Below are 25,332 nucleotides of genomic sequence, written 5' to 3'. Positions count from 1 at the left end.
TTTTCCAGCAGGCCAAGCCCTGGGGAGGAAGAAGTGTGTTTGTGTGTGGGGTGGGAGTGGGGGTTGTAACAGCGGCCTAGAATATTGGAAAAGATCAGCAGACTTTCTCAAGGCAGAAGTCACCTCCCCATGAAGGCATCCTCTGCGGCCCCTCCTCTCTCCTTTTCTATTCTGAGCAGCTTGATTAAGAAAGCAGAGAGAAAATTGCCTCACTGAACAGCTGACACAGCGATGGTGGATGACTAAACAGCACAAAGTGTTCCAGAGATCCATATCTCAGGCTCGTGGTCCTGCTTCCCTTCCACGGCCAATCTTCAGCTTTATCTTCTCCTAACAGCACTGCGGCTTATTTGTGGGCCCCAGGTCTCCAGGTGTTTGTAGAAAGACTGCTGCTGACCCAATTCACACTGCCCTTTGGGTGTCATTTTGGTTTAAGGTGCTCAAAGGGCCCCACTCAGCATAACCGAGAGGCCGAAGTCACGAAGTGAAAACATCACATTTTAATCTTGGGTCTAGACAGCAGTTAATGACTGATGGAGAAGTGGAGCGGTGAGTGGGCGTTGCTCAAGATTGCAGAGCTGGGGAGACTGGAGAGCACACGCTTGCAAACTCACCCAGCATTCTGCCCCTTCCTTTAAAAAAAATGGATCTCAGGATGCTTCATTGTGCGCCCGGTTTTCCTTTTTTTGTCTATCCTATTGGTGTGCTGCCCTTTCTCCAAGAACAGCGTGCATGAGGGTAATCCTGGTTTATCCTTACAACAATCCCATTGTGGTAGGTCAAGCAGAGAGATGGCAATGGGGTCACCGGGTGTGGCCTGTGGCTGAATGAGCATCTGAACCCAGGCCTGTCCAGTTCACAGCCATCCACTGCACTGTTTCTGTATTAGAACTGCAGTTGCAAGGAACACCTGACTTTAACCAACATTCCTGGCTGAATTGCCTTATAGGGAGGGCTTTTTTTCAGCAGGGACGCAGTGGAACGGAGTTCCAGCTCCTCTTGAAAATGGTCACATGGGTGGTGGCCCCGCCCCCTGATCTCCAGACAGAGGGGAGTTGAGATTGCCCTCCGCGCCGTGTGGCGCGGAGGGCAATCTAAACTCCCCTCTGTCTGGAGATCAGGGGGCGGGGCCACCAGCCATGTGACCATTTTCTCCGAGGGCAACCCACTGAGTTCTACCACCTCTTTCCCCAGAAAAAAAGCCCTGCTTATAGGAATGGTGGAGAATCCCTTGTTTTTCCCCTGGGGAAATTTCCAGTGTGTCTAAGAGCCCAGAACACTTTACTGAAGCTAATCTATATTTCTTTTTTTTTTTTAAAGGTCAACTTCCATGATGTTGAAAAAGTGGAATGGCTCAACAAGGTGAGAAGCAGTGAACTCTGTTATTTGTCTCCTGCCCTCGATGGTACTGAGATTAACACCCCTTTTTCTCTACCATTTGCGTGATAGATTCTGGCCCAGGCGTGGCCCTTCTTTGGCCAGTACATGGAGAAGCTGCTGGTGGAGAACATCACACCAAGCATCCGGGCCTCCAACAGCCATTTGCAGACCTTGACCTTCAGCAAAGTCGACATGGGGGAGAAGGTAATAGCCAAGAGAGGAATATAGGACCCGTGTGGTTATTGGTTAGGGTGTCAGGCTATGATCGGGGTGACCCTGGTTTGAATCCCCACTCTGCCATGAAAGCTCACTGGGTGACCTGGAGCCACTGCGTTGCAGCCTAATCTGCCTCCCCGGGTGGTTGTGAGGAAAAAAATGGCAGAGTGGAGAACGTTGTAGGCCCCTTTGGGTCCCCCATTGGGAGTAAAGCAGGTATAAATTATCTGAATGCCTCAATAAATACTTGTTTAGAATATCATCATCATCATCGGGGCACTTGGAACCATCTCGAAAAACTTTGCAGTTCATACAGAAAAACTGCTGCTTTCTGATGTAACACCTACAGAATGGCAAAAGATGGCGCTACTTGGAACAGCGTACATATTACACCGATATCTGGTTGATATATTGTCGAAGGCTTTCACGGCCGAAGAACGATGGTTGTTGTGGGTTTTCCGGGCTGTATTGCCGTGGTCTTGGCATTGTAGTTCCTGACGTTTCGCCAGCAGCTGTGGCTGGCATCTTCAGAGGTGTAGCACCAAAAGACAGAGATCTCTCACAGATCTCTGTCTTTTGGTGCTACACCTCTGAAGATGCCAGCCACAGCTGCTGGCGAAACGTCAGGAACTACAATGCCAAGACCACGGCAATACAGCCCGGAAAACCCACAACAACCATCTGGTTGATACTTAGGTCTCCGGCGGAAACCTGTATCAGCTTAGCAAGGCCAATCAATAATAACATGTGACCTCTGCTTATTGTTGATTGTGTTTCGGATAACTTGAACAACAACAACAACTGTGCTTATATACTGCTCTTCTAGACAGATTATTGCCTCATCCAGAGCGGTGGACAAGTTAGTTTATTATTATCCCCACAATACAGCTGGGGAGCTGGGGCTGAGAGGAGGGGCTGTCCCAAGGCCACCTACTGAGCTCATGGCTGTAATGGGATTCGAACCAGTAGAGTGCTGATTCACAGCCGAACCACTTAACTATTGTGCTACAGAATTGGGGGACAAGCCTAGTGCACTTGCCCACATCAACAATCACAACTGCCCTCCTCCTGCCGAGACAAGCCACAGCTGTGTTAACGCCTTTCACCTGCCAATCAGCGCAGTTCTTCAAAGCATTGTCTCTTCTGATGTCAGCATCCTTAAACTAAAAATAAATGAACCAAAAAAGGAAGGAAATATAATTCCCAAGGAATGAACTGGCCTAATAATTGCCACAAAGTAAATTTCACTGGTAGCAGAACATTTTTTTTTTAAAATCGCATATACAAGCAATAGATACAACAACAATAGAGGTCTTCTGGAATGAAAAGGCAGGATATTAACATTTTGGCTGCTGCTCCAGTTAATAAGGAATCACCTTGACTTGAGGCACAAGAGGAATGTTTCTGTGGACCAGTATAGCTACTTTGTCTATTTTGGGAAATACCAAATTAACAGAGCAATCCTAAGGAGAGTTACTCCAACGCAAGCCCATTGAAATCAGTGGGCTTAGACTGGAGTAACTCTTCTTAGGTTTGTACTGTCAGCCTTCAAGGAGAGTGGTTCTTACCTGGAGGGAGATGATTTTCAAATGGGAAAGTGGTCATTTTTTGTAGCAGGACAATATCCTTGTTACATCTGGCTGAATGATCAAAACATGAGGAATCCAATATCATGGAAGCCTATGAGAAAAATCAGACTTTTGACAGGTAAAAAATCACGGAGTATCAGCAATGTATGGAAGCACCTTCCATGCTTTTGATATATTCAGATCCCAGCATAAAGAACACATCCACCCAGTGGGCAGCTAGTTGAATAGTCCTCTGAGCAAGCTCTTTAATGAAGAGTATTCACAATAATGGCTTGATCAGATCTCTGTTTGCGTGATGGAGTCCAGGCCTTGTCTTCTGACTTTCATGAGCTCGGTGTGTAAGCCAGATGTGCAGAAAGGTGCATCTTCCTCACCATTCAGCAGTTGACTCAGTAAGAGATGGCTGCACCTTGGCACTAGACAAGGCACATCTGGGGCTGCTTCCACATGGACATTTTGCTCCACCTTTGCTTCAAAACTAGTGTTGTTTTGGGAAGCATCTGTGTGATGTCTAATCATCCACTTTCCAGATTTCCTACCTGCGCTGTTCCAGCTTTTTGCAAACCTGGTTGGGTGTGATCTTTCCATAAAAATTGCAGTCCAAGATTGCTTGCTGAATGGACAGGAGGGTGTTCATTTTTTTAAGGTCTCGTCCACATCGGCATCATTTTCCTTGCACAGCTCCCTGTGGCCATCATCCAGCGCATACCACTGCAGGGCTTTTAATGTTTTTTTAAAAAAGCAATTACTATTTAAATAAAAGCTCCCCAAAATGACAATTGCAAGGCACGAGCAAAGTATGGACGCTGCATTGCCACTGAGTCTTTGAGCAAAGTTTTGGGAGGTAAGTACAGTCGATGCAGCGATTGTCTCAGAGCACTGGAAAAAAGTTCAGGGGGATAATGGAACAGAGGGAAATGCCTCCCATTTTCTATTGATGATCCCTTTTCTGCTCCTAGCCGCTCAAAATCCTTGGAGTCAAGGTTCACACTGGCATGAACAAGAAGCAGATATTGCTGGACTTAACAGTCAGGTGAGCACAAGGCATTCTTAGACTGCTATGCTGGTTCCATAGAAAGGTGTGAAGCTGGTGGAAACTGATTGCTGTCTCCTGAATGTCAATTTAATGGGCTATATTTTCACATTTTGCATGTGTTCTGTATACTCTTTCCTGGGAAAGTGCATTTCCTGAGGACAAGTTCTGTCCTGGACAGGGGAAGAATGAATTGCATTAAGATCCAGTGGGTAAGAGGGAGAAGTAGGAATGCCCAGAAAGAAAAATAGACTAGATGGGGAAAAGTGGGAAATTTGAGGGAGTACAAAAAAAAAATTTGTGAAAAATCTTCTCTTTTGGAATGAGTGAAATGGTTTTTAAGACCAGGGCCGATTCCAGACGGCCCTCCCCACCCCGAAACGTCGCGCGTCGTCGCGCGGAAAACGCGAAATATCGCGTTCGCGCGACGTCGCGCAAAACTCGCGCAAGAAAACACGATATTTCACATTTTCCGCGCGACTACGCGCAACGTTTCGGGGTGGGGAGGGCCGTTTGGAATCGGCCCAGGTATTTCTCGCTCAAAAATTGTACTACAAAAATGTTTATGATAGACAATATACAGAATTAGATAATAACTCCCAGCCATCCTGCAGACATATACAACATATTTTCAAAGATATTCGTATTGCTTACATATGATTAATTTTAGCAGAATTTAATATGCTATACCTACCTGTCGACCCACGACCTAACGGCAGTGATCCAAGCAACGATCACCTCTAGATTACTGCAACTTGCTCTATGCAGGGCTTCCCCTGGGCCTGATCCGGAGGCTACAGCTGGTTCAAAATGCAGCTGCGCGAGTGATTGCAAGAGTCCCGATTGGGGGACATATAGCACCTATATTACGCCAGCTGCACTGGTTACCAGTTGAGTACCGGGTCCAGTTCAAGGTTTTGGTGTTGACCTATAAAGCCCTATGCGGACTGGGCCCAGCATATCTGCGGGACCGCCTCTCCCCATATGTACTCCTGAGGACACTTGGTTCTACAAATAAACAACTTTTGGTGGGCCCTGGCCCAAGGGAAGGCTCGCCTGGCCTCGACCAGAGCCAGGGCCTTTTCAATCCTGGCACTGGCCCCGTGGAACTCTATCTGATGAAACCAGGGCCCGGTGGGATTTATTATCTTTCCGCCGGGCCTGTAAGACAGAGAGGTTCCGCCAGGCAATATGGAGGAGGCTAGGTTGGGCCCCCGCCGGCCATACTGAAAAGATCTGTCCACCACCCTATATATATGGGCCATGCCTGAAATGCAGTATTTTACCGTCGCCATCTTGAGGAGAAGTTTTATTGTATATAGTTTTAATTTTACTGTAATGTTTTATCTGTTTTAAAGTGTATTTATATAAACTGGAATGTTGTACTCTGCCCTGAGCCCGCCTGCTAGGAGGACGGACTAAAAATCTAATCTAATAAATAAATAATAATAATGTGTTTTCAGTGCTCTAAAGAATGTCCAAATATGGCTCTGTCCAAATCATACGCTTGTTTTCTAACATGAACTTTGATTTTGCCCTACATCTCAAGTTGCAAAAACTAAGACACATGCTAAGGAAGCAGAGTGACATATATGTCTATCTACATATCTGCCATGAGTATTTTCTGTGTTCTGTAATCTGTACTGACCCTTTGAGACCCTTCGTGCGCAGAGGGCAATCTCAACTCCCCTCTGTCTGGAGATCAGGGGGCGGGGCCACCAGTCATGTGACCATTTCCAAGAGGTTCCGGAACTCTGTTCCACCGTGTTCCTGCTGAAAAAAAGCCCTGCTGATGCTGGTGGATCTCTAATAAAGTAACTTTAACTCATACCCTGGAGTGTGTGCGGTGGAGTACTATGGGGATCTATCTGCCAGAACCTGACACAGAGGGCACAACAGTGTACAGCTCTCTCTCAAATACTGGCTGTATTTGCAGTTTTGCTTGTAAAAGATGAAACCTGCCGTCCTCAGAACACTTTCCTGGGATAAGCCCCACGGAACACAGTGGGACTTGCATCTGAGCAGACCTATTTAAGATTGCTTCCTAAGATATTTACAGTGCAATCCCAAGCAGTGTTGCATCATTCTAAACTCACTGTAACTCTGTTTAGGATTATGCTATTAAACTTCTAAATTCTATACATACACCCAATAGTTGTATAGGCTAAGTTATATATTATGCATTTTATATTGTTAAAACAGTACAGCAAGTTTAGATTTTATAGGAAAATAAATATTGCATATACTTCTATTTTCCCCAGAAACACTTGGGGGGGAAAAACAGAGGAAAAAAACAGGGTTTTTCCCATGGTATCAAAACTTCCAGAAATTCTACATCTCTGGTTAGAGGTTTGAGTTAGCCCCAGGAGAGCCAGAGAGTTCAAGGCGCTGATCAGTTACGAAGCTCTCTAGGTGGCCATAGGCTGCCTTCTAGCCTCTTTGAACGTACAGGGCTGTTGGGAATTCATTTATTGATTGATTGAGTGATTTATACCCCTCCCTCCCCACAGATGGGCTCAGGGTGGCTAACAACATTCAAGAAATACATTAAAAGTCACAAAAACAAAATCAATAATAATTTTCAAAAAGTCATTAAAATAGTCCAGGAGCAGGCTATTTAAACAAATATTGGGAGTCCGTATACGGGCATAGCAGATGGCCGAGGGCAGCTCCAGAAGAAGTGGTGGTCTTAGATGGAAGAAGGAGGACACCCACTGGCACTCAGCCAAAGGCACGGCGGAACATCTCCGTTTTACAGGCCCTGCGGAACTGTAACAGGGCCCGCAGGGCCCGGATCTCCAGCGGGAGAGTGTTCCACCAGGCCGGGGCCAGGGCAGAAAAAGCCCTTGCCCTGGTTGAGGCCATACGGATGTCCTTTGGGCCGGGAACCACCAGGAGTTGCTTGTCTGCAGAGCACAACACCCTGCAGGGGGCGTAATGGAAGAGCCGGTCCCGCAGGTATGCAGGTCCCAGTCCGTGAAGGGCTTTAAACTAGAGGGAGAAGCATCATTCCTTCCAGTTGCAGAGCCCAGCCTGATACTTTGTGGATGCATGGAAAGATGGAGTAGATTGGTCCAGCCTACTGTGACCCTACTTCACATGAGGGCAGAGACCCATTGCCACTTGCATTTGTTGGTCATACGGAACAGGAAGTTCTTGGGGGTTCCTTCTTTGGGAATGTCACATTGCTGTCTCTCTCTACATTCTAGCTATGTTGGAGATGTTCAGATTGATGTCGAAGTGAAGAAGTATTTCTGTAAGGCTGGCGTGAAGGGCATGCAGGTAAGAGGCACTGTTGCGGTAATACAGAGTAAAGCACATTATACTCTAGCCATACACACGTATTCCCGTGAACTTTTAAACTCTGCATGAACTTTCTTGTATTTTTTTAACGTATAACCAATAAAGGTGTGCTTTCATCTTTGACAGCTAATTAAAAGTAGTGGATACTGGCCGTCGTCACACGGGCTTCTATTTAGCGCGAAAATGGCACTATTTCCCGGCAAACACCCACCTTATTCCAACACTGTAGCGATTTTCTCTCTTCTGCTTTTGGCTTGATAGTCGCGCTATTTTGTGCCTCAGTGTGAATGCCTCACATCGATGTATTTCGCCTCGCAACGTCCTATGCCCTCCCTTCAATCCCAGAATCCATTTCTTCCTGCGACTCCCCTTTTTAAAATTTTATTATGTCCTTATAACGCCATAACGACAGAACACAATGCAAACTTTCTGCTGAAGTAAAAATGACTCAATCGCCATGGCAGAGTCTTCAGCGATGGGGATCACGTCAGACAGGGAGTTTTCTGCGGGCAAAGGGCTATTTATATAATTTCAAAATTGGAAAAACAAAAGGGTCGTAATGTTTTGCTCTAACGGAATGTTTATATGCTGTTATTCCGTTATAGCGGAATTAAATGCCAGAATAATAAAAAAAACAGGGGGAGGAGCTGCTTCTGCGCGGTTAGAGAGAACAGAACAGAGTGCTTCGGTGTGGACAGCTGGTGGCGCGAAGAGCCGTTAGGTGACCCAAAGAAACGTTACTGTGTCGATAACAGGTAGGACTCCATATGCTGTAAATTTAACGGAAGAGATGCCCGTGTGACGATGGCCACTATCCAGATGAATGTTCTCCAATCATAGAATGGACCAATGGTGATCTACTCACTTAACTCTTTCTGTCATTTTTCACAGATTTATAGTTTTATTTTGCAAGTTACATATGATGTCACTTTTTGGCTAATTAGAATGTATAACATTCTATGTATAACATTCTATAAATGTATAACATTCTATAAATATAAATATTTAATTAAGCATTTAGCCAATCATAGTTTATCTATGCTATCACATGAAAAAGATCTTAGATTTTTGCATAAGATAACCTATAACGAAGACCAGGGCTCTTTTCACACTACATACCTGATTCCAGAACATCACGAAACGCAGCGCAAAAAATGCGGAAGATAGCGTCTTCTCGCGAGAGTTTTGCGCAACATCACGCAAAACTCTCGCGAGAAGACACTATCTTCCACGTTTTTTGCGCTGCGTTTCGCAATGTTCTGGAAGCAGGTATGTAGTGTGAAAAGGGCCCAGGGTTGCAGAGGCAGGCAATGGCAAACCACCTCTGTTACTCTGTTGCCATGAAAACTCCACCTGACTTGAGGGCCGGATTTCATTCATTCATTCAACCTATAAAAATGCCAACTCAGATAGTATTGGAAGAAATCTCATGAGGACCTAGGTGAGAATCTTACCTTTGTATCATATGCTGTGGGAATCTTAATGCAGTTCATAAAAACGTTGATTGTTTTAGACTTAGAGTTAATTAGGAAATGTTAGCAAACCTAATCTTTATTGCTTCTCTGTGTTCCATCTTTATAGGATTTATATTAATAATCACATATGTTTTGATATCTTGCTTCTTTAAAAGACTAGAGCATATTTCAATAAAAAGAAATAAATAAACTCTAGAAGGACTCTGCGTGTCTTGATGGGGAAAAGCTTTGCAAGAAGAACCCTATAAATAATGTACTGATAAACAGATTTGTTCAAAGAGCAAGTTCTGTTTTGCAGGTCTTAACTAATTGCTGAAAGCTGTCCAAGAATAAAGATAAATCTTCAGTCTGAGATAGTGGAAGCTTTGGTTAAACACGGATAAGAATCAGTTACAGTACCAGGGCTGAGAAGAGGGTTGCCAGCAGGGAGCATTTGGGGGGGCAGTGATTGGATAAAACAACATCATGGTGACAGCGTAAAAAGCATGGAGGTTAAGGGAATCCTAGAGTGCCGTGAATGCTATGTTGTCTCACCCTGCACACATTTTGTTCCCTCTGCTCCACTGAGTGATGGCAGCGCCCAAAGTGCAGAGATGGGAGGTTGCCCGGCACTGCTGGCACTGAAAGCCAAAGACGACACATGTCAGTTTCCTGCAAGGAAATGTAGTAAGAAAGAACCTCTGCCAGGGTGAAGAGGGAGAGAATCCCTCTTCTCTGGCAGAGGTTCTTTCTCTAGGCGTCTCATCTAGTCCTCTCGGCTCCCTCTGGCTGCCACTGGCACGCTCGGCTCCCTCTGGCTGCAGAGTGCATTTAGGGGAGCAAGGGGAACACACTCCCTCTCGCTGCTGCCAGTGTGCTCGGCTCCCTCTGACCACCGCTGGTGCGCCCAGCTCCCTCTCGCTGCTGCAGGCACGCTCAGCTCCCTCTGGCTGCCGAGTGCATTTAGGGGAGCAAGGGGAGCTGGAGACAGCGAGAAGGAGCCAAGCGCACTGGCAGCGCCAAGATGGAGTCAAGTGCGCTGGCAGTGTTCAGAGAGAGCAGAGCGTGCTGGCAGTGGCAAGAGGAAGTGCGCTCCCCTTGCTCCCCTAAATGCACTCAGCAGCCAGAGAGAGCTGAGTGCACCAGCGGGCGAGAGGGAGCTGAGCAGACTAGACAAGATGCCTAGAGAAAGAACCTCTGCCAGGGAGAAGAGGAATGCTCTCTCTCTCCTCTCTGGCAGAGGTTCTTTCTCACTACACTTCCCATGGAAACTTGCTGGAAACCGACACGTGTCCTCCTCTTGTCAGGTGTCTTGCCTAGTTCAGCTCTGAGAAGACTATCCTAATGCAGTTGATTGAGATTTCCTGGCCAGTCCAGAGGCTGATGTGATGGCTGGTGATGCTGTGTGCAATTTTGGTCTGTGTTTGTGTGTGTTTCAGAGAGGGTTTCCTCTCAGCATCCTGATATAGGCTGCCTTTTTTTCATTAGACATTTCTGTTCAGGCTGCAGAGTATCACTCTAAGCTCTCGGCAGTTCCACCTTGCTGTTCTTTCCCATGGCTTTCCGTGAAGTAGCATCGCTTCCCTGCCTGCACCCTCTGGTTACTTCAGTCTTCAGTGTTCCGCAGTGCCAGCCCTCCCATCCAAACGGAATTCTTTGTTTCCATTTTAAAGGCACAGTGGCTTCAGCAAGAAGATAAAGGGCCGCTGCACTCTGAGGAATTTATTGGTGTTCATTCCCCTGAAAATGATACGTGGAGACAATCACCCTCCTTCTCCTCAGCCTCCCACAATGGTTGAATTAAAGTTTAGTCCTAGAGTTCTCCTGTACATGGTGTGAAAGAGTGCCCTCTACTTTTTCTCAGGAGTGACACCACCCAGTGACGTCTTACAAGCATTACTTGGGGCAGATTCTATCAGCACTTTTATCTTCCATCTGCTGCAGTGTACAGGAGTTAAAATAACGTTGACTGGGAACTGAGGTTCAGTGTCCTCCTTTTCTTTCAGCTGCATGGCATGTTACGGGTCATCTTGGAACCCTTGATAGGGGATGTCCCGATTGTAGGGGCACTCACCGTGTTCTTTATCCGCCGGCCAGTAAGTATTCCTCCAGCCTATATTCCATCTGACTTCTCTAGGGATGGGATTGAATTTCTCGTCTCTGCTGTTCCAGCCCAAGCAGCCCCGTTTTTATTTTGTTTTTCCCTTGTGTGAACTGAACCTGTGATTCACAGTGCTTTCTCTTTCCTGCCATGTAATTATCCTGTCAAGCGTATGCACTTTTCAACATCATTTGTGTGCCAGTAAATCTGGCAAAACACCTCTGTCAGCCTCTTCCCTTGAAAACCCGAGCAGGGGTTGCCTTAAGTCAGCTACGACAATGGCAGTCTCCACCACCAAATCTGCATTATATGTATAAACTAGCAACAAATCCCATTGTGTTTAACAATACAACGGGCTCTAGCGGGGCCTTGTGAGGGCACGCGACACCCCAGCAGCGTTCCTGCGTTCCGCAGCAAGCTGATTTTGACTCAAATGGGTGGAAATTGGTCCAGTATGGCACACAGGAGCACTCCAAGGCCTATTGCCCTGCACCGGCCTGATTCGGCCTCAAGCAGGCGGAAATCAGGCCGATGTGGAATGCAGCAGCACTTAAGGGCCCCTCGTGCTGCCCAGGCAACGTTCCTGTGCTCTGCACCAGCCCAATTCAGCCTCAAGCAGGTGGAAATCGGGCCAGTGCAGAGCGCAGCAGCACTCCACAGCCTGTCATGCTGAGGGCTGAACTGGCATGGCAGGCCTCCCTGGTGCCTTGGTGGCACAACCCCCTGGAGACCCCGAGGAGGCTGCTACAGTGACAGAGAAGGCCAGTGCAGGAGCACGGCCCTCCCCACCCCCTCCTAAGCAAGCCGTATTGGCAACAACTCTTTATCCTTGCGCAGGCCAGAGTGCGCCTGTGTGGGGATAAAAAGTGAGTCATCACCAATACGTCTTGCCTTTTATATAGTAGGAAGAGGGAGATTGGCACACAGGAGAGAGATCCCAGTTCTTTCTTTCCAGGCCGCACATCCTTTCCTCTGACTCTTTACGGATTTTTCTCCCATATCTTCAACTCCCCCATTTGCAAGCTTTCACCTTCTCCCCATAGCTGATGTTTACCCTTTCTTTATGGTTTCACAAGTGTTTTTGTTTTGTTTTGCAACATCTACAAACGTAGAGGCACTGCAAATTACTTTTGGGGTGGTTAGCCCCTTGTATATTATTTAACTGCTTATACTTTCCTTTTTATGTTTTGTGTTCTTCCCCCACCCCCACCCCCGCAAAAAACACATGCCATATCCTTTGGCAGTCCTCATGTGGGCTCCTCTTTTGATCAACACACTTATTAAATATATGATGATATATAGATGAAATCCATTGTGCTTATAAATAACATTAAAAAATGCGTATTAAAAACCAGGCACAATACAAACAAGTCTACAAAATCAAAAGTGGAAAGTGGACAGAAACATAACCCATAGGAACGGAGTGTTCATTCATTCTCTGCTCTCCAGCCTATCAAGTGTTCCCCTGTGCCTCGGTGATTATTATTCAATCTCCATCCTGGCTCAACGACTCTCCTCATGAATCCCAGCCTTATTGTTGCATGGTTCCTCTCCCTGTTGGTAAAATATGAAGCCTGAGATGAAATTTAGTTTAATCTGTCAGACAGAGATCTGGAAAGAATGATGACTTCTGTGGGACACGTTGTCCCAGCCAAGCCCTGTTCACCCCCATCTCATGTGGTTTAGGATCCACATACCTTGTAGCACCAGGGCTTTTTTTCAGCGGGAACGTGATGGAACGGAGTTCCGGAACCTCTTGAAAATGGTCACATGGCCGGTGGCCCCGCCCCCTGATCTCCAGACAGAGGGGAGTCGAGATTGCCCTCCGCGCCGCAATCTCAACTCCCCTCTGTCTGGAGATCAGGGGGCGGGGCCACCGGCCATGTGATGATTTTCTCCGAGGGCAACCCACTGAGTTCCACCAACTCTTCCCAGAAAAAAGCCCTGTGTAGCACTATTGTCCCTTTTGTAATCATTCACGTCTGGAAGGTAGACAATTACAATTACACTGTTCTTTCCTTATTTGGTAGAATAACTACCAGTAGATCTTTCTAAGCTGTCTAATGTATGCAAGGTCCCATGCAGGACTTGCAGGTTTACCTTCCAAAAGAAGCCTGGCTCTGTGAAACAGAATGAGGGGAAGGGTAAGAGGGAAGCTATTGCTGCTTTGTTTAGAACTTGTTCTTACTAGCATGGGTTAGAAGTGTCTCAGTTTGTAAAGTTACAGGATTAGAGGGATGCGAAAGCCCATCTAGGCCTGTAGCAAGATCACCCTATATTCTTCCTTCCCTCAACCCGATGCAATCCAAAGCAAAGTATGTCACAAGCAGAATCAGCCGGCAGTAGACAAAGCTCTGTGCATTTTTATTCCTCGGCAAGCTGGCATAGGTTGGTGATCCAAAAGACAATCAGATTGTACCCCGTCCCTTCACCCTATTTGGTATTTCTACGACTGGTTCTAAAATGCACCTCCTCCTTTCCCAGACTCTGGACATCAACTGGACTGGATTTACCAACCTCTTAGACATCCCTGGGCTGAGGTAAATGGTTTAACTTGTAGGAGGTTTTGCATAGCCATGAGTGGAGGATTCATAGAAATGGGTGTTGTGTTTTCTGCTTCCATGCAGATGGCTACTGTGATAAGAACAGCAGGAGTATGGTCCAAGACAAATCAGTGGCCAGGAATATTTCATACCTTCAAATTGGCGGGCAAAATGCCAAACTGGGATTGTTGAGAGGGAAGTTTGTAGAGTACAGAGGCATTTTTAGAGAACCAGCACGGCATAGTAGTTGAGAATGTCGGTCTCAGATCTGGGAGACCCGGGTTCAAATCCCCACTCTGCTGTGGATGCTTGCTGGGTGACCTTGTGCCAATCACACTCAGCCTAACCTCCCTGACAGGTTGTTGTGAGCATAAAATAGAGGAGGGGGCAATGATGTTGTAAGCTGCTTTGGCTCCCTATGGGGGAGGAAAATGGGGTATAAATATCTAAATAAAGATAAATAAATAACTACAAATTAAGAGAGAATGAAGGGGTGAGTGGCTGTTGAAGGGGATTTTTCTGGAATAACGTTTTTGTGCAGGCGTGCAGGAGGCACTGAGGAAAATTGTAGGGGCAGCGCGGCAGGTATAGAGGTGCCATATTAAAAAAGAAAACTTTCTTCTGCAGCTCCGTTTCTGACACCATGATCATGGACGCCATCGCCTCTTTCTTGGTTCTGCCCAACCGCTTGCTCATCCCATTGATCCCTGACTTGCACGATGCTGCAGAGCTCCGCTCCCCGGTGCCTAGGGTAAGGCAGACTCTGGTATGATTGGGAGCCGTGTGTGCGAGAGAGAGAAAGAGAAAGTTTGTGAGTTAAAAAGAACCTGTACCTGTACCTGATGCACTTTGTCTGCTGCAGGGTGTTGTCCGTGTGCATCTGATACAGGCCAAGGACCTGCAGTCCAAGGATAAGTACATCAAGGGGATGATCGAGGGCAAGTCAGACCCGTATGCCGTTGTGCGTGTGGGTACCCAGGTCTTTACCAGCAAGATCATTGATGAAGATCTCAACCCCACGTGGAACGAGATGTATGAGGTAATTAGCAACTCCCTGAGTACAAGTTCTAAGAGGGTCTTGACCTCCATTCTTTTTAAATTATTATTATATTTTTTTTATTTCAAAGCGTTAATATACATTACAGAAGATAAAGATTTTAAACATTTACAACGAGTGTTTGATTATTTAACAAGCTATAAATATACATACTATAATTTGCTAATTCGGTCATTATTTGGCATTGTGAATAGGAGGACCAGTTGAATGTTCTATTTTTAGTGAATTAACCTCGTTCTCAAGCTAAAGAGTTGACAGAAAAGCCGATTTTATTGGGAGTGTATCGTTTGAAAGAAAATCGAAGAATGGGAACCATTTTTCAATAAAATTAGTTGTTTTGGGCGTAAATGTCCACTGCCTGAAGTCTGTTTGTTATTTTCTCCATTATGAATTGATCCCATATTTTGGTGTACCAAGTAGTCAGATTTGGGGGATTTTGAGATTTCTGTTTATTACTGTTTTCACTACCACAAAAAGTGTTTCAATGAATTCTTGCTTGACTGGAGGGAGAGTTGACCTCCATTCCGTCCTTTCCTCGTGGCTTAGCTTTTTCTTCCTCATACAACGCTGCTGTCATTCCTTTCCTCCTTTGATCTGAAGAGGGCCACTCTAGCCTGCACTCTAGGTGTTACCTGCTCTGACCTCCCACTCCACTATCCCCACAGTTCATTGTACATGAAGTGCCAGGACAGGAGCTGGAAGTGGAGCTGTATGACAAGGACCCGGATCAGGATGACTTCTTGGGCAGGTAAGAGGCTAAATTCGGCTCCCAGTTGAGGCCTGGTTGAGGTTGAGTGCCAGAACTTTGTTCTTCTGATGCTGAAGGAATTTGGGAGCTGATGAGTGAGATGGGACAATTAAGGTCCCAGTACTGAGGTCAATGGCTTTGTACTCAGCCTGGAAATAAGATCTTCTTGGAGACGGGGTGCTATTTGATGGGACACCTGTGTGACTGGTGTTCCCTACATCTGAAGCATGTTTGGTGCTACTGCCTGAAACACAGAGAACAATGGACAGACAAGCACCATTCTTTCCTTTCCCAGGATGAAGCTGGACTTTGGGGAGCTGCTCAGGGCTCGTATGCTAGAGGAGGTGAGCCAAGCAACAAGTTGGCATTTTTTGTTGGCTGTAAAGAAGTGGATTTTTACTCTGTGGAGAATATCAAAAGCTAGAGAGGGGTGGCTTGGTGAAGATGGATGTTAGTTCTTGAGGCCCTTGACCATCATTCTTTTGAGAACAGTGTAGGTTGAAATAGAAATGATGAACTGAATGTGAAGCTGTATCTCATGGGAACAGAGAAGGCATATATGGAGATGGGCGGTATGGTTAGAAGAAGATCCCACTGGCTGTCAATGGGAAGAGCTCTTGATGAGTCTGTGCTCCTGATTCTCTTCCTCATTTACCTCCTTTGCAGTGGTTTCCTTTACAAGATGGTGGCCGGGCTCGTGTGCATCTGCGCCTGGAGTGGCTGACGCTTATGTCAGATCCCTCCAAGCTGGATCAGGTAAGAATAACATGGATCTAATCTGGGATGGGGAAGTAATGCACTCCAGGGATGCCTCGAGTTGGCTTTGCCTGCTCCCCAAATGAACATAAATAGCTGGGTTACATTGATTGGGTCATGCCATTGGTCCTTCTAGGATAAGACTGGCTTATATCAAGCGTTGTCCACAGTCAAAGGAAGAGGCTGCTCAAAGAAAGGCATGGTGGGAGTACCGGATATGTAGCCGATAATTACAGAGCAACACGGTAAATACAAATGGCAGAAAAAAGAAGAAGAAGTTTCCCGTGTGTTGTTAATGTCTCCTCCCAGTAATCTTTGCAATCAACAATATATTTATTCTTTATAATCAACAATATATCTATTAATAAGTTAACCTATTTCCTATGATATACCCAAGACATATACCACATATTACAATGTAAGATAGTTTCAATTATACAGGCGTCATATATGCTCCAAAACAGTCAATTAAAGTGTCCTGTGCTCCAAATCCTATAGTAGTTACTATTAAAGTGCAAATGCTTTCTGATGTCACCTGATACAATCTATCATTTGTAGAGTCAATTTCGCCTTATATTTCAGTTCAATATGGGTACAGTCCAAGGTAATCCCAGACACTGTGAAGGTCACAGTCACATGTAGACCTTGATAGTATTCTTTAGGTGTACATTGGTAGTTCTATGACCATGAATTTTCTGACGGTCCAGATCCCCTTAAAGGTCCGTTTCCAAAGTTCTTTCTCAAAGAACACAGTTGTCAAAATTTCCAGATCACCACTTCATGTTACTTTCCAATTTGCCAATTTCCTGAAAAATTCATGGGAGGAGACATTAACAACACACGGGAAACTTCTTTTTTCTGCCGGGAGTACCGGATATGGCATATGGATGGCAAAATCAGACTCAGAGCAGCATAGTGATTAAAGCAAGGACCATGTCTCCTGGTTCTGTTCCTGTGAGGACAGTAGACTTGAAGACAGACTGGGCTGGAAGATATCAGTGAGGGGAGCTGATTGAGGAAGCCTCAGTCAGCATCTGCATCTCCCATTGCGGGCAAGGCTTGCTCCTACAGGGTGACCACCTAGGTACTTTAGGAGGAAAAGTTCAGAGCTGACTGAATGCTACCGTTCCTTCTTGTTTGTTGTTTGAAGGTTCTACAGAGGAACAAAACTATCTCCTCCAAGCCAGAGCCTCCATCAGCTGCCATCTTGGTTGTCTATCTGGACAAGGCTCAAGATCTCCCAGTGAGTAGTCAAAAGATCCTTGATACGGACTTTCTGATAGGACTAGCTCCGTCATCGTCTAGACAAGGCTGGTCAGATCCTTGGGTGTATATTTAAATGTCTTATCTCACCCCAAATACTGGGAGTGCTTAAAACATCCTTCTAAATAATGTTGAAATAATAATCGTAGAAGAGGCTAACCTGCTAAGCTGATGTCCATTGGTGGACTTCAATCAATGTCTTTCACTCCATTTTGATTTGTGGCTAAAACAGAAAATCTCATAGACCTTCAGTTTCAATAAAGAAGAAAATATTTAAAATCGCATTCCCTTCTAACAAGAACGGTAGATATTTTTAAAATGTCATCATATATTTAAGAGAAACTGTCCCTTTCCTATAGTATCTTCATAGAGATTTTGCAACACATTTGGTTGGCTCCTATCCTACCAACTTTTCCACCTGATATCTTTCAGTATTTCTCCTTAATGTCGCCACTGATTTGTGTGGCCTTTGTCTTTATGGATCTCACAATACCCAGTGTAGAATTTTGGGTGGTCAAAACGGGTCACCTCCTCCATTGTTCGCCCGTGGAAAAACTGATAGGATACAGCCCCTTATTTAAACCTAATTGATGAAGTGATTAAAAGCGAAGAAGTTAATCAACTACAAAATCACTAGTTGATGACCATCTAGACTATGAGAACCCTATCAACTGTACTTGAAGGGAAATGTTTATATTTGTCTATACATGGCTCACAAGGAGGTAGCTGTTTTTATAGGGCCACAGATCAAAAGGCCCTGATCCCAAGTTCTAATCAAACTCATCCCATGTTTGGAAGGAATTTTAGACAGTAAGAAACGTCCTTATTGGTTAATATAGACAGTAGCCACCTGAACGGAGGTAGGAAGGGATGGGGAAACATTTTTCAGAGATACTGATAGAAATAGAAAAAGATGAACATAACACAAAACTTCTGCTATTCCATTGAAAAAGGCCGTTATTAGTTTTATTTGTCTCTCGATGCAGAGTGATATCTTCCTGTATTGATATCCTTGGTATTGGAAAGCAGAGTGAGAACCAGTTCAATTTTAACTAAGACTATTTTATCTGGCCTGTTCCTCATTGGTGCCATTCAACCTGTTAAGAGTTACAAAGGCAGAAGTACTGGTTCATTGTCTGTCCTTCTGTGCAGTTCCACATGGGACTGCGCATGCACAGGCCTGCTGAACGGCAAGATTTCTACAATTATTTACCACTAGGTGGCACTCATCTCCCCAGAACGCATGCACGGGCATTTTTCTCGCCAAATCGGCTTGACTCGGGGAGACGCGGTCCTTCACCCTCAGTTCGCTTTTCGCCGCCAGTTGAAGAGGTTCGTCTACAGCGCTCTGCGGTCTGCTCATCTTGAGTAGGCCTCACCATTGCACTGAAGACAGCGAGTTTCACCTGAAATATGGCCAATAAAGCCTTGTTTAAATGCTGCAGTCTGTGCAATGCAAAAATGACTCGCACAGATGGTCATACTGCCTGCTTAACCTGCCTTGGACAAGGGCACGATGTAGCGGCATGCAAACATTGTCAAAATTTTACACCAAAAGCATGGGCAGAAAGAGCCATGAGGCTCAAAACCCTATTATCGGAGCAAGCCCCATCGGCATCCACCAGTCCGGGCATTAAAGCAGCAAAAACCTCCACTATCGTAGAGTTGTCTGAGTGCCTGACTCCGATGTCAACTTTGGCATCGAACCCGCCTAGCCAGGACCTATGTTGCTCGGATACAACAGGTGTCTCGGCATCGACGGCTACAAGTTCTGTGGATCCAATCATCCCACCAACTCGGATCCAGATCCAACACCTGACTCCGGAGACTCAGGGCCTTGTAGAGGCACCTCAAGCACCACCACAGCTGCTGTTGACATCACCTGGCTTATCAGAGCCGAGTTAACATCCAGGATCACAACAGAGTTGTTGGATCTCCTGGGTCCCAGGCCAGGGAGCTGGCTGAGAGGGTATCTCAGTGACTTCACCTTCTTCTTCCAAAGACAGAAGCAAAGGAGACCTGGAGCGGATTGCAAGTGTACGGGGTCTTTCCACCATCTGCACCTCTGGCGCTTGGAACTCTGACTCTAAGGGATGCTTATTCTTTCCCTTGTGTGAGTGTCAAGTTTTGTACTTCGATTTCTTCTTAGGAGGCTCAAAGAATTCAGTAGATGGAGGTCTTCCTTCTCAGATCCATGTCTCTTTGGTTTCGAAAGTTGCAGGGTCGGTTTCTAAGATCCAAAAGTAGCCAAAGTCGAGCGTTTCTTTGACTTTTGGTGCGTTGATCCTGGATGCTTCATAACATACCTGGAAAGCTCATACCACCCAGCTAGCAATAGTTAGGGGGGTGGCCTTTCCCCCTTTGTTAGGGCCCTCATAACACACTAATAACTGCTTGTCCTTCCTAAACAATGCAGTGAGATCCAAGTAAAATAAAATCGCTTTGCAGACATCTAAGGAGTGTAGCGTCTGTTCTGCTAGATAGTAGATGATGGAAGGAAAACTGGGAGATCTATCTCCTCTGACATGTGAAATTTGGGTATAATTTTGGGTTGAAAGTCTAGGCCAGTTCTAAGAACTACCTTTCCATGGTGAATTTTCAGGAAAGGAGGGCCTGGTCACAGAGCAGCTAGCTCACTCACTCTCCTGATCGATGTGATCTCTACTGGGAGTGCTACCTTCGTAGTTAAGAACCCCAGATGGCATGTGGCTAGTGGTTCGAATGGTTTTGTCATTTGTTAATACTAATTGTAGTGACCATTGAGGCACTATTCTAGTTACCGTAGGGAACAAGTTCTTTAAGCCCTTTAGAAAAAATTTGGAAGTATGGTGAGAGAAGACAGTCTTCTTGTCTATAGGTGGATGGAAGGCTGATGTAGCCACTAAGACTTTGACTGATGAGTTAGAAAGACCTTCCTTAGGTCTTAAAGACCTTAGATTCAGAAGGAATTCTAATATTTGTGTCAACGGGCAATCTGATGGGTCAAAATGGCCAAACCGGGCCCGATCCAGGCCATTTTGGGCCCATGTAGGGCCTGAAACGGCCTGGATCAGGGCCAAACCAGCCAGGATTGGGCCACTACCGGGTAGGGAGGGTTCCCTCACCCGGCAGCAGCCCATTCCAGGCTGACTTGGGCCTGATCCTGGCTGTATTTAGCCTTTTCCAGACTGAATTGAGCCCCCCATGGATCACGGAAGCGCTCTCGCCCGCCCAGATATTTTAAAGCGGTACCAGAATGCCGTTCTGGGGCGTTCCGGCTCAAAAAGCCCTGCCGACGGCACTGCCCAATGGAGTTCCCTTGCAGGACTTCTGTAAAGTAGCGACATAGTCGTCATCGGGCACTTTTGCCAAACACTACACATTAGACATGCTGGACCGAAAGGAAGCTTCAGTGGGACAAGCAGTTCTTCAGTCATTATTCCAATGGAGAGCATGCCCACCACCTGAAGTAAGTGGCTTGTTAATTTCCCATGTGGGACTGCACAGAAAGACGGACAATGAAAACAGAGTTGCACTTACCTATAGCTGTTGTTCATTGACATCTTCTGTGCAGGCACACATACCCTCCCTCCTGCCCCGCTTTTGCTCTTCACTGATAGTGGAGCCAGTGGCTTAGGAGAAACTGAGGGTGAGGGGGCACTGTCCCCCAAGATCAAGTTGGTTTTGGCGGGAAAAACTCCTGCATATGCGCCACCTAGCAGTCAAAAAAGCCATAGAATCCTCGCCATTCAACTGGCCTGCTGTACAGAAGACGTCAACAAACAACAGTGCAACTCTGTTTTCTGAGCGCCCATCAGTATATTTTCTGGATAATGCTGTAAAGTAATTTGGAAGCTAGGTGACTAGGTAGGGCAGTGCTCTATGAGTGTCCACCTTTTGAAAGAGGGGAAGTCAGTTTCATCCCCATCCACAAAGGTCCCTGCCCACAACTCCTAGAAAACCGTAAATGGGTCTGTTTTCATGTTAGCCAAATGGGCATGAGAGGAGCCGGCCCTCCGTCCTTATAAAAGACCTGCAGGCTTACTGGAATGCCAACATGGACATCGAAAGGTCCCTGAACCCCAGTCTGAGAAATGCTGGTATATGGTACACCCTACATGGGACTATTCCACTTACTCTTGAATGGTTCGTTATATTTATTCAAAAATCGATCTTTACTCTAGGATACCAGCTATTGTTAAGAATTTGACTATGTGTGAAATTGATATTAAAAGTACACCAGCTCACACTCCAATAGCTATGAGATTTAGTAATGAGAACAAAACATGGCAATTTAATTTCTATTAATAATCTATTAATTGAAGAGATTAAATGTAATGTAATGTTTGGAATGCATTTTTTTGGCATGGAGGCGCTTAAAGCATCAGTAGGAGGATTCCACCGCTGCATTTAGAAAGAGTAAGAGATGAGAAGTTAGTTACAGAGGACATTTTTTAAAAGGTAAAGGAGTCCAAGAACCAATAGAAGAGGAAAGTGAAACAAGAAAAGCTGGGGAAAATTTAACAAAATTAGTTAAATGTGGGCCCTACTTTTTAGGTAGAAAGATATTTGGCAGTCACTAAGAAATATGTTTTCTTTTTTGTTTTAAAATTTATTACTAAGAAATATTTTGAGATTAGAAAGAGATCCAGGAAAACATTCAAGAGATTAATTTGTTGATGTCAATACAAAATACACTTGGTTTATCAAGAAAACAAGAGTTATCTACCGGGGGATTAGGTTTTCTCTTGAGCCTCTATTGACACAAGATTTTATAAAAGAGGAAGTGGTCTCCCATACTTATAGAGGCCTAACTTGTTAATGCTTATATTGTTCCTTAAAAAGCTCTTAGTTCATTGTTTCTTGACTGTTCCACAGCTGAAGAAATCCAGCAAGGAGCCAAATCCTGTAGTACAACTTTCTATCCAAGATGTCACTCGTGAGAGCAGGGTAAGGGATAGAATGTATTTCTTTTTTTCATTATGCCTTTTGCAGTCCAGCGCTAATGGGCAGAGAAGGGGAGGGAAGGCCAAGGTAACAAGAACCATTGACACAGCTGGTTGGAGTAAAAGGAGGTCACAGCTTTACTGAAACATACACAGCTTGTGGATCATTGGTGCTACATAGTGGTCAAATCCTGAGCATCGGCTGACCTGTCTGCCAACTGCTGTACCCCCTCAGACCAAAACTCAGGAGGGGAAACCAAGGAGTGGCATCCAATGGGATGCCACATGGGCGTATACCTCTGTGTGGATCCCCTGCCACCTGGGAGTGAGTATGCCCTGGCAGCTCCCCGCTGGGCATGCACCACCAGGGGCAGCGCCAGGGCTTCTGGCGCTTGCAGCCACCCCTACATGCATGTGCACATAGTGTGTGCGCGCCCCCCACCCCAGGCCTGCGTGATGATGTTACCGCATGATGATGTCATCATGCAGCAAAGCTGGGCCTATTGGCTGGCGGGTGGCTGGGGCAGCGCGCGGAGGGTGCCCACATTCCACACACTGCCCCAGACGCCTGCTGTGCCTGGCCCGTGGCTGCTGCACCTGGCTGGGGGTGTGTGGCAACAGCGGCGGTACAGGGTTGGCCGGCTGCGGGCCAGGCACGCCAGCTCCGTGGCACGTGCCTCCACCGCCGACGCACCCTCCAGCACCCGCAGCGCCCGCCTCACCGCCTCAATGGTGGTGCTGGCCCTGTGCACTCCCACCATACCTCACTCCCAAGATTCCTTAGGGGAATCCCCTTACCGGGGAGACTGGACACACAGTCCACCGTCTCCCTGCAAAAGGATCTGATCCCAATGCAAAACCGCCACAGGAGCCACAAATCAGCTCCTTCCAATGCTCCTAAAGCTGCAACCAGCTCTCAAGGTACTGTCCCTCGCATCCTGCAGCCAGATGTCCTGCCCCCAACTGGGCAGTACAGGGCCTCCCGCTCATGTCAAGTGTCCAGATGAGGGATCACCAACCCCCCGGCCTTCAGCACATGCTCCTCCAGTTTTTTGTCATCAGGCCAATTTTTGCCTGCCGACATCAACCCTGTCCAGGTGGATGGCCCCGTACCCAAGAGCGCTTCTGCAACAAGTCTGATCATAGAATGCGGCAGCCATTTGAATAGGCCGTCCATGTCCTGAATCGTGGCCTGCTTTGAGTCCACACCCCACCACTTGCCCAGGTCATTCTCCCCGAGCTGTGTAACCCGGTCATCAGGTGGGCCCAGGTGTTGGATATAGCGAAGCAGTGATGGCGCCAGTGACTCCCACAGCATTCCTCTGATGCCATCTCCCTCTTCAGGATCGGACGAGCTTTAGGCTTCGGCCACTCCTCCGATGATCTTTTTGGCTTCCACCCCGGCTCTATGAGGGCTCGTTCCACTGGTGAACGCTCTGCAACAAAGTGACCCGCTTAGCCACATCTCAGGCACAGCTCTTGCCTCCTCCTCCTCTGGTCCTTCTCACTGGGGAGGGGAAGGCTGCCTCATCCTTGCCCCTTCCCTTCTCTCGTGGTTGTACATCTCCAGAGCTCCTCCACTGCCTGGCTTGATGTTGCAGCCGCAGTAGCTTCACTGCTTGCTTCCGGTTCTCAGTCTCACAGGCTAATTGGATCCATCCAAGCAGGGTTCACAGACCATTCTGCACCAGGGCTTTGGCTACCAGATTCAGGCCGACTCTGAAGAATTCAATCTTTACTTTCTCTGTCCAGTCCCTCAACTTGTCTGCGTACTCACGAAACTCGAGTGCATACTCGCGGACGGGACGGTTGCCTTGCCTCAGGCGTTTCAAATGGGTCCTCGCCCTCTCTTCCTCCAGAGGGTCTTCATACTGTTCTTTGAGTGCCCGCAGAAACGCTTCCATGCTTCTCAGTTCAAGGGTTGGGCTGCATACAGGTCACATGCCACTTCGCTGCCGAGCCCCCCAGTTGGGACCCGATGTAGCTTACGCAGCTGAGATCGTTCGGAAACGTGTGGCCCCACTCTCTCGGGAACTCCCCCACCTGCGCTAAGAAATAGGCCAGTTCTTCGGGATCTCCCTTGAAACGCACTTCGAGCTTCTGCCAGGCCAGAAGGAGCTGACTCAGGACCCCCAAAGCCGCTAACTCACCATCGCTCAATGGCGGCCTCGGCTCTAGGGACCACAGGCTGGTCAGGAGGTCCTGGAGATAGGCCGACCGGGGCTCCTTGAGGCGGGGCTTTCTGAAGCGGCTCCTGCAGCCCCTCCATGATCTCCATCACTGCATGCTTGACTTCCTCCACCTCCTCTTGTAACTCCTGTACATGAGTACTGCCACTGGGGTCGGGGGTCTCCTTCCCCTCGCCCTCTTCGCTCCCGCCTCCATCCTTTGCCAAGGCAGATTCCTCACCATCACAGTCCTCTCCCAGTTTCTCCAGGATGGTCGCCTCTCCCCTGAGGCTCTGCTGGAACAGCTGGGCCTTTCGCCGCTCTTTGCACTCCTTGACATCAGCCGTGGTTGTACACGGGGGTCTATTCCTGGGGCGTGGCGCTCAGCCAGTGCAAGAAACTGGATCCAGTTTTAGGTATTGCCCCAGCCCCGCTCACCACAGCTAGCCTCTGCTTTGGCTTCTCCACCAGGTCTTTGGGTGTGCCCTCGGGTTTCACTGGAGTGCCATCGCCCACTCCTTCTGCCATAGTGCAGGTAGCGGGATCGCTCTGGTTCTCTGGGGTCCGAGGTATATAAGATTCCTGGCAAAATGTCAGACTCTGCCAGGAGATTCTCCTAAACTACTTCATCAGACCAGGCTGGATGAGTTAAAGGTCTTTATTCAGAGATTACCACCATTAGAGCACAGTACAAAGCAATTTCCAGGAATACCAGGGCAAGGCCCAGCGGGCTAGTTATACCCTCCTCTCTCCTCCCCCTTTTTCGAGCAGAAGTCCGTTAGTCTCAGTGTGCGGT

At 46.9% G+C, this 25,332-nt stretch overlaps 1 protein-coding gene across 2 annotated transcripts in view; it reads left to right on the top strand.

Moving 5' to 3' along the window:
• The window catches only part of ESYT1 (extended synaptotagmin 1), an 88,585-nt gene that overhangs the window by 33,806 nt on the left and 29,447 nt on the right, over positions 1-25,332 (top strand). For both annotated transcript variants that reach the window (XM_054975967.1, XM_054975966.1), the window contains exons 2-14: positions 1,321-1,362; positions 1,450-1,584; positions 4,145-4,218; positions 7,428-7,500; positions 10,982-11,071; positions 13,561-13,616; positions 14,247-14,370; positions 14,482-14,658; positions 15,342-15,424; positions 15,720-15,768; positions 16,091-16,180; positions 17,331-17,423; positions 22,301-22,372. In XM_054975967.1, the coding sequence (XP_054831942.1) occupies positions 1,321-1,362; positions 1,450-1,584; positions 4,145-4,218; positions 7,428-7,500; positions 10,982-11,071; positions 13,561-13,616; positions 14,247-14,370; positions 14,482-14,658; positions 15,342-15,424; positions 15,720-15,768; positions 16,091-16,180; positions 17,331-17,423; positions 22,301-22,372 (1,158 nt within the window). The remainder of the gene's footprint in view (positions 1-1,320; positions 1,363-1,449; positions 1,585-4,144; positions 4,219-7,427; positions 7,501-10,981; positions 11,072-13,560; positions 13,617-14,246; positions 14,371-14,481; positions 14,659-15,341; positions 15,425-15,719; positions 15,769-16,090; positions 16,181-17,330; positions 17,424-22,300; positions 22,373-25,332) is intronic.

The sequence above is a fragment of the Eublepharis macularius genome, chromosome 4, assembly GCF_028583425.1.
Source record: "Eublepharis macularius isolate TG4126 chromosome 4, MPM_Emac_v1.0, whole genome shotgun sequence".
Taxonomy (NCBI): domain Eukaryota; kingdom Metazoa; phylum Chordata; class Lepidosauria; order Squamata; family Eublepharidae; genus Eublepharis; species Eublepharis macularius.
This window is presented reverse-complemented; position numbering and strand designations above follow the sequence as displayed.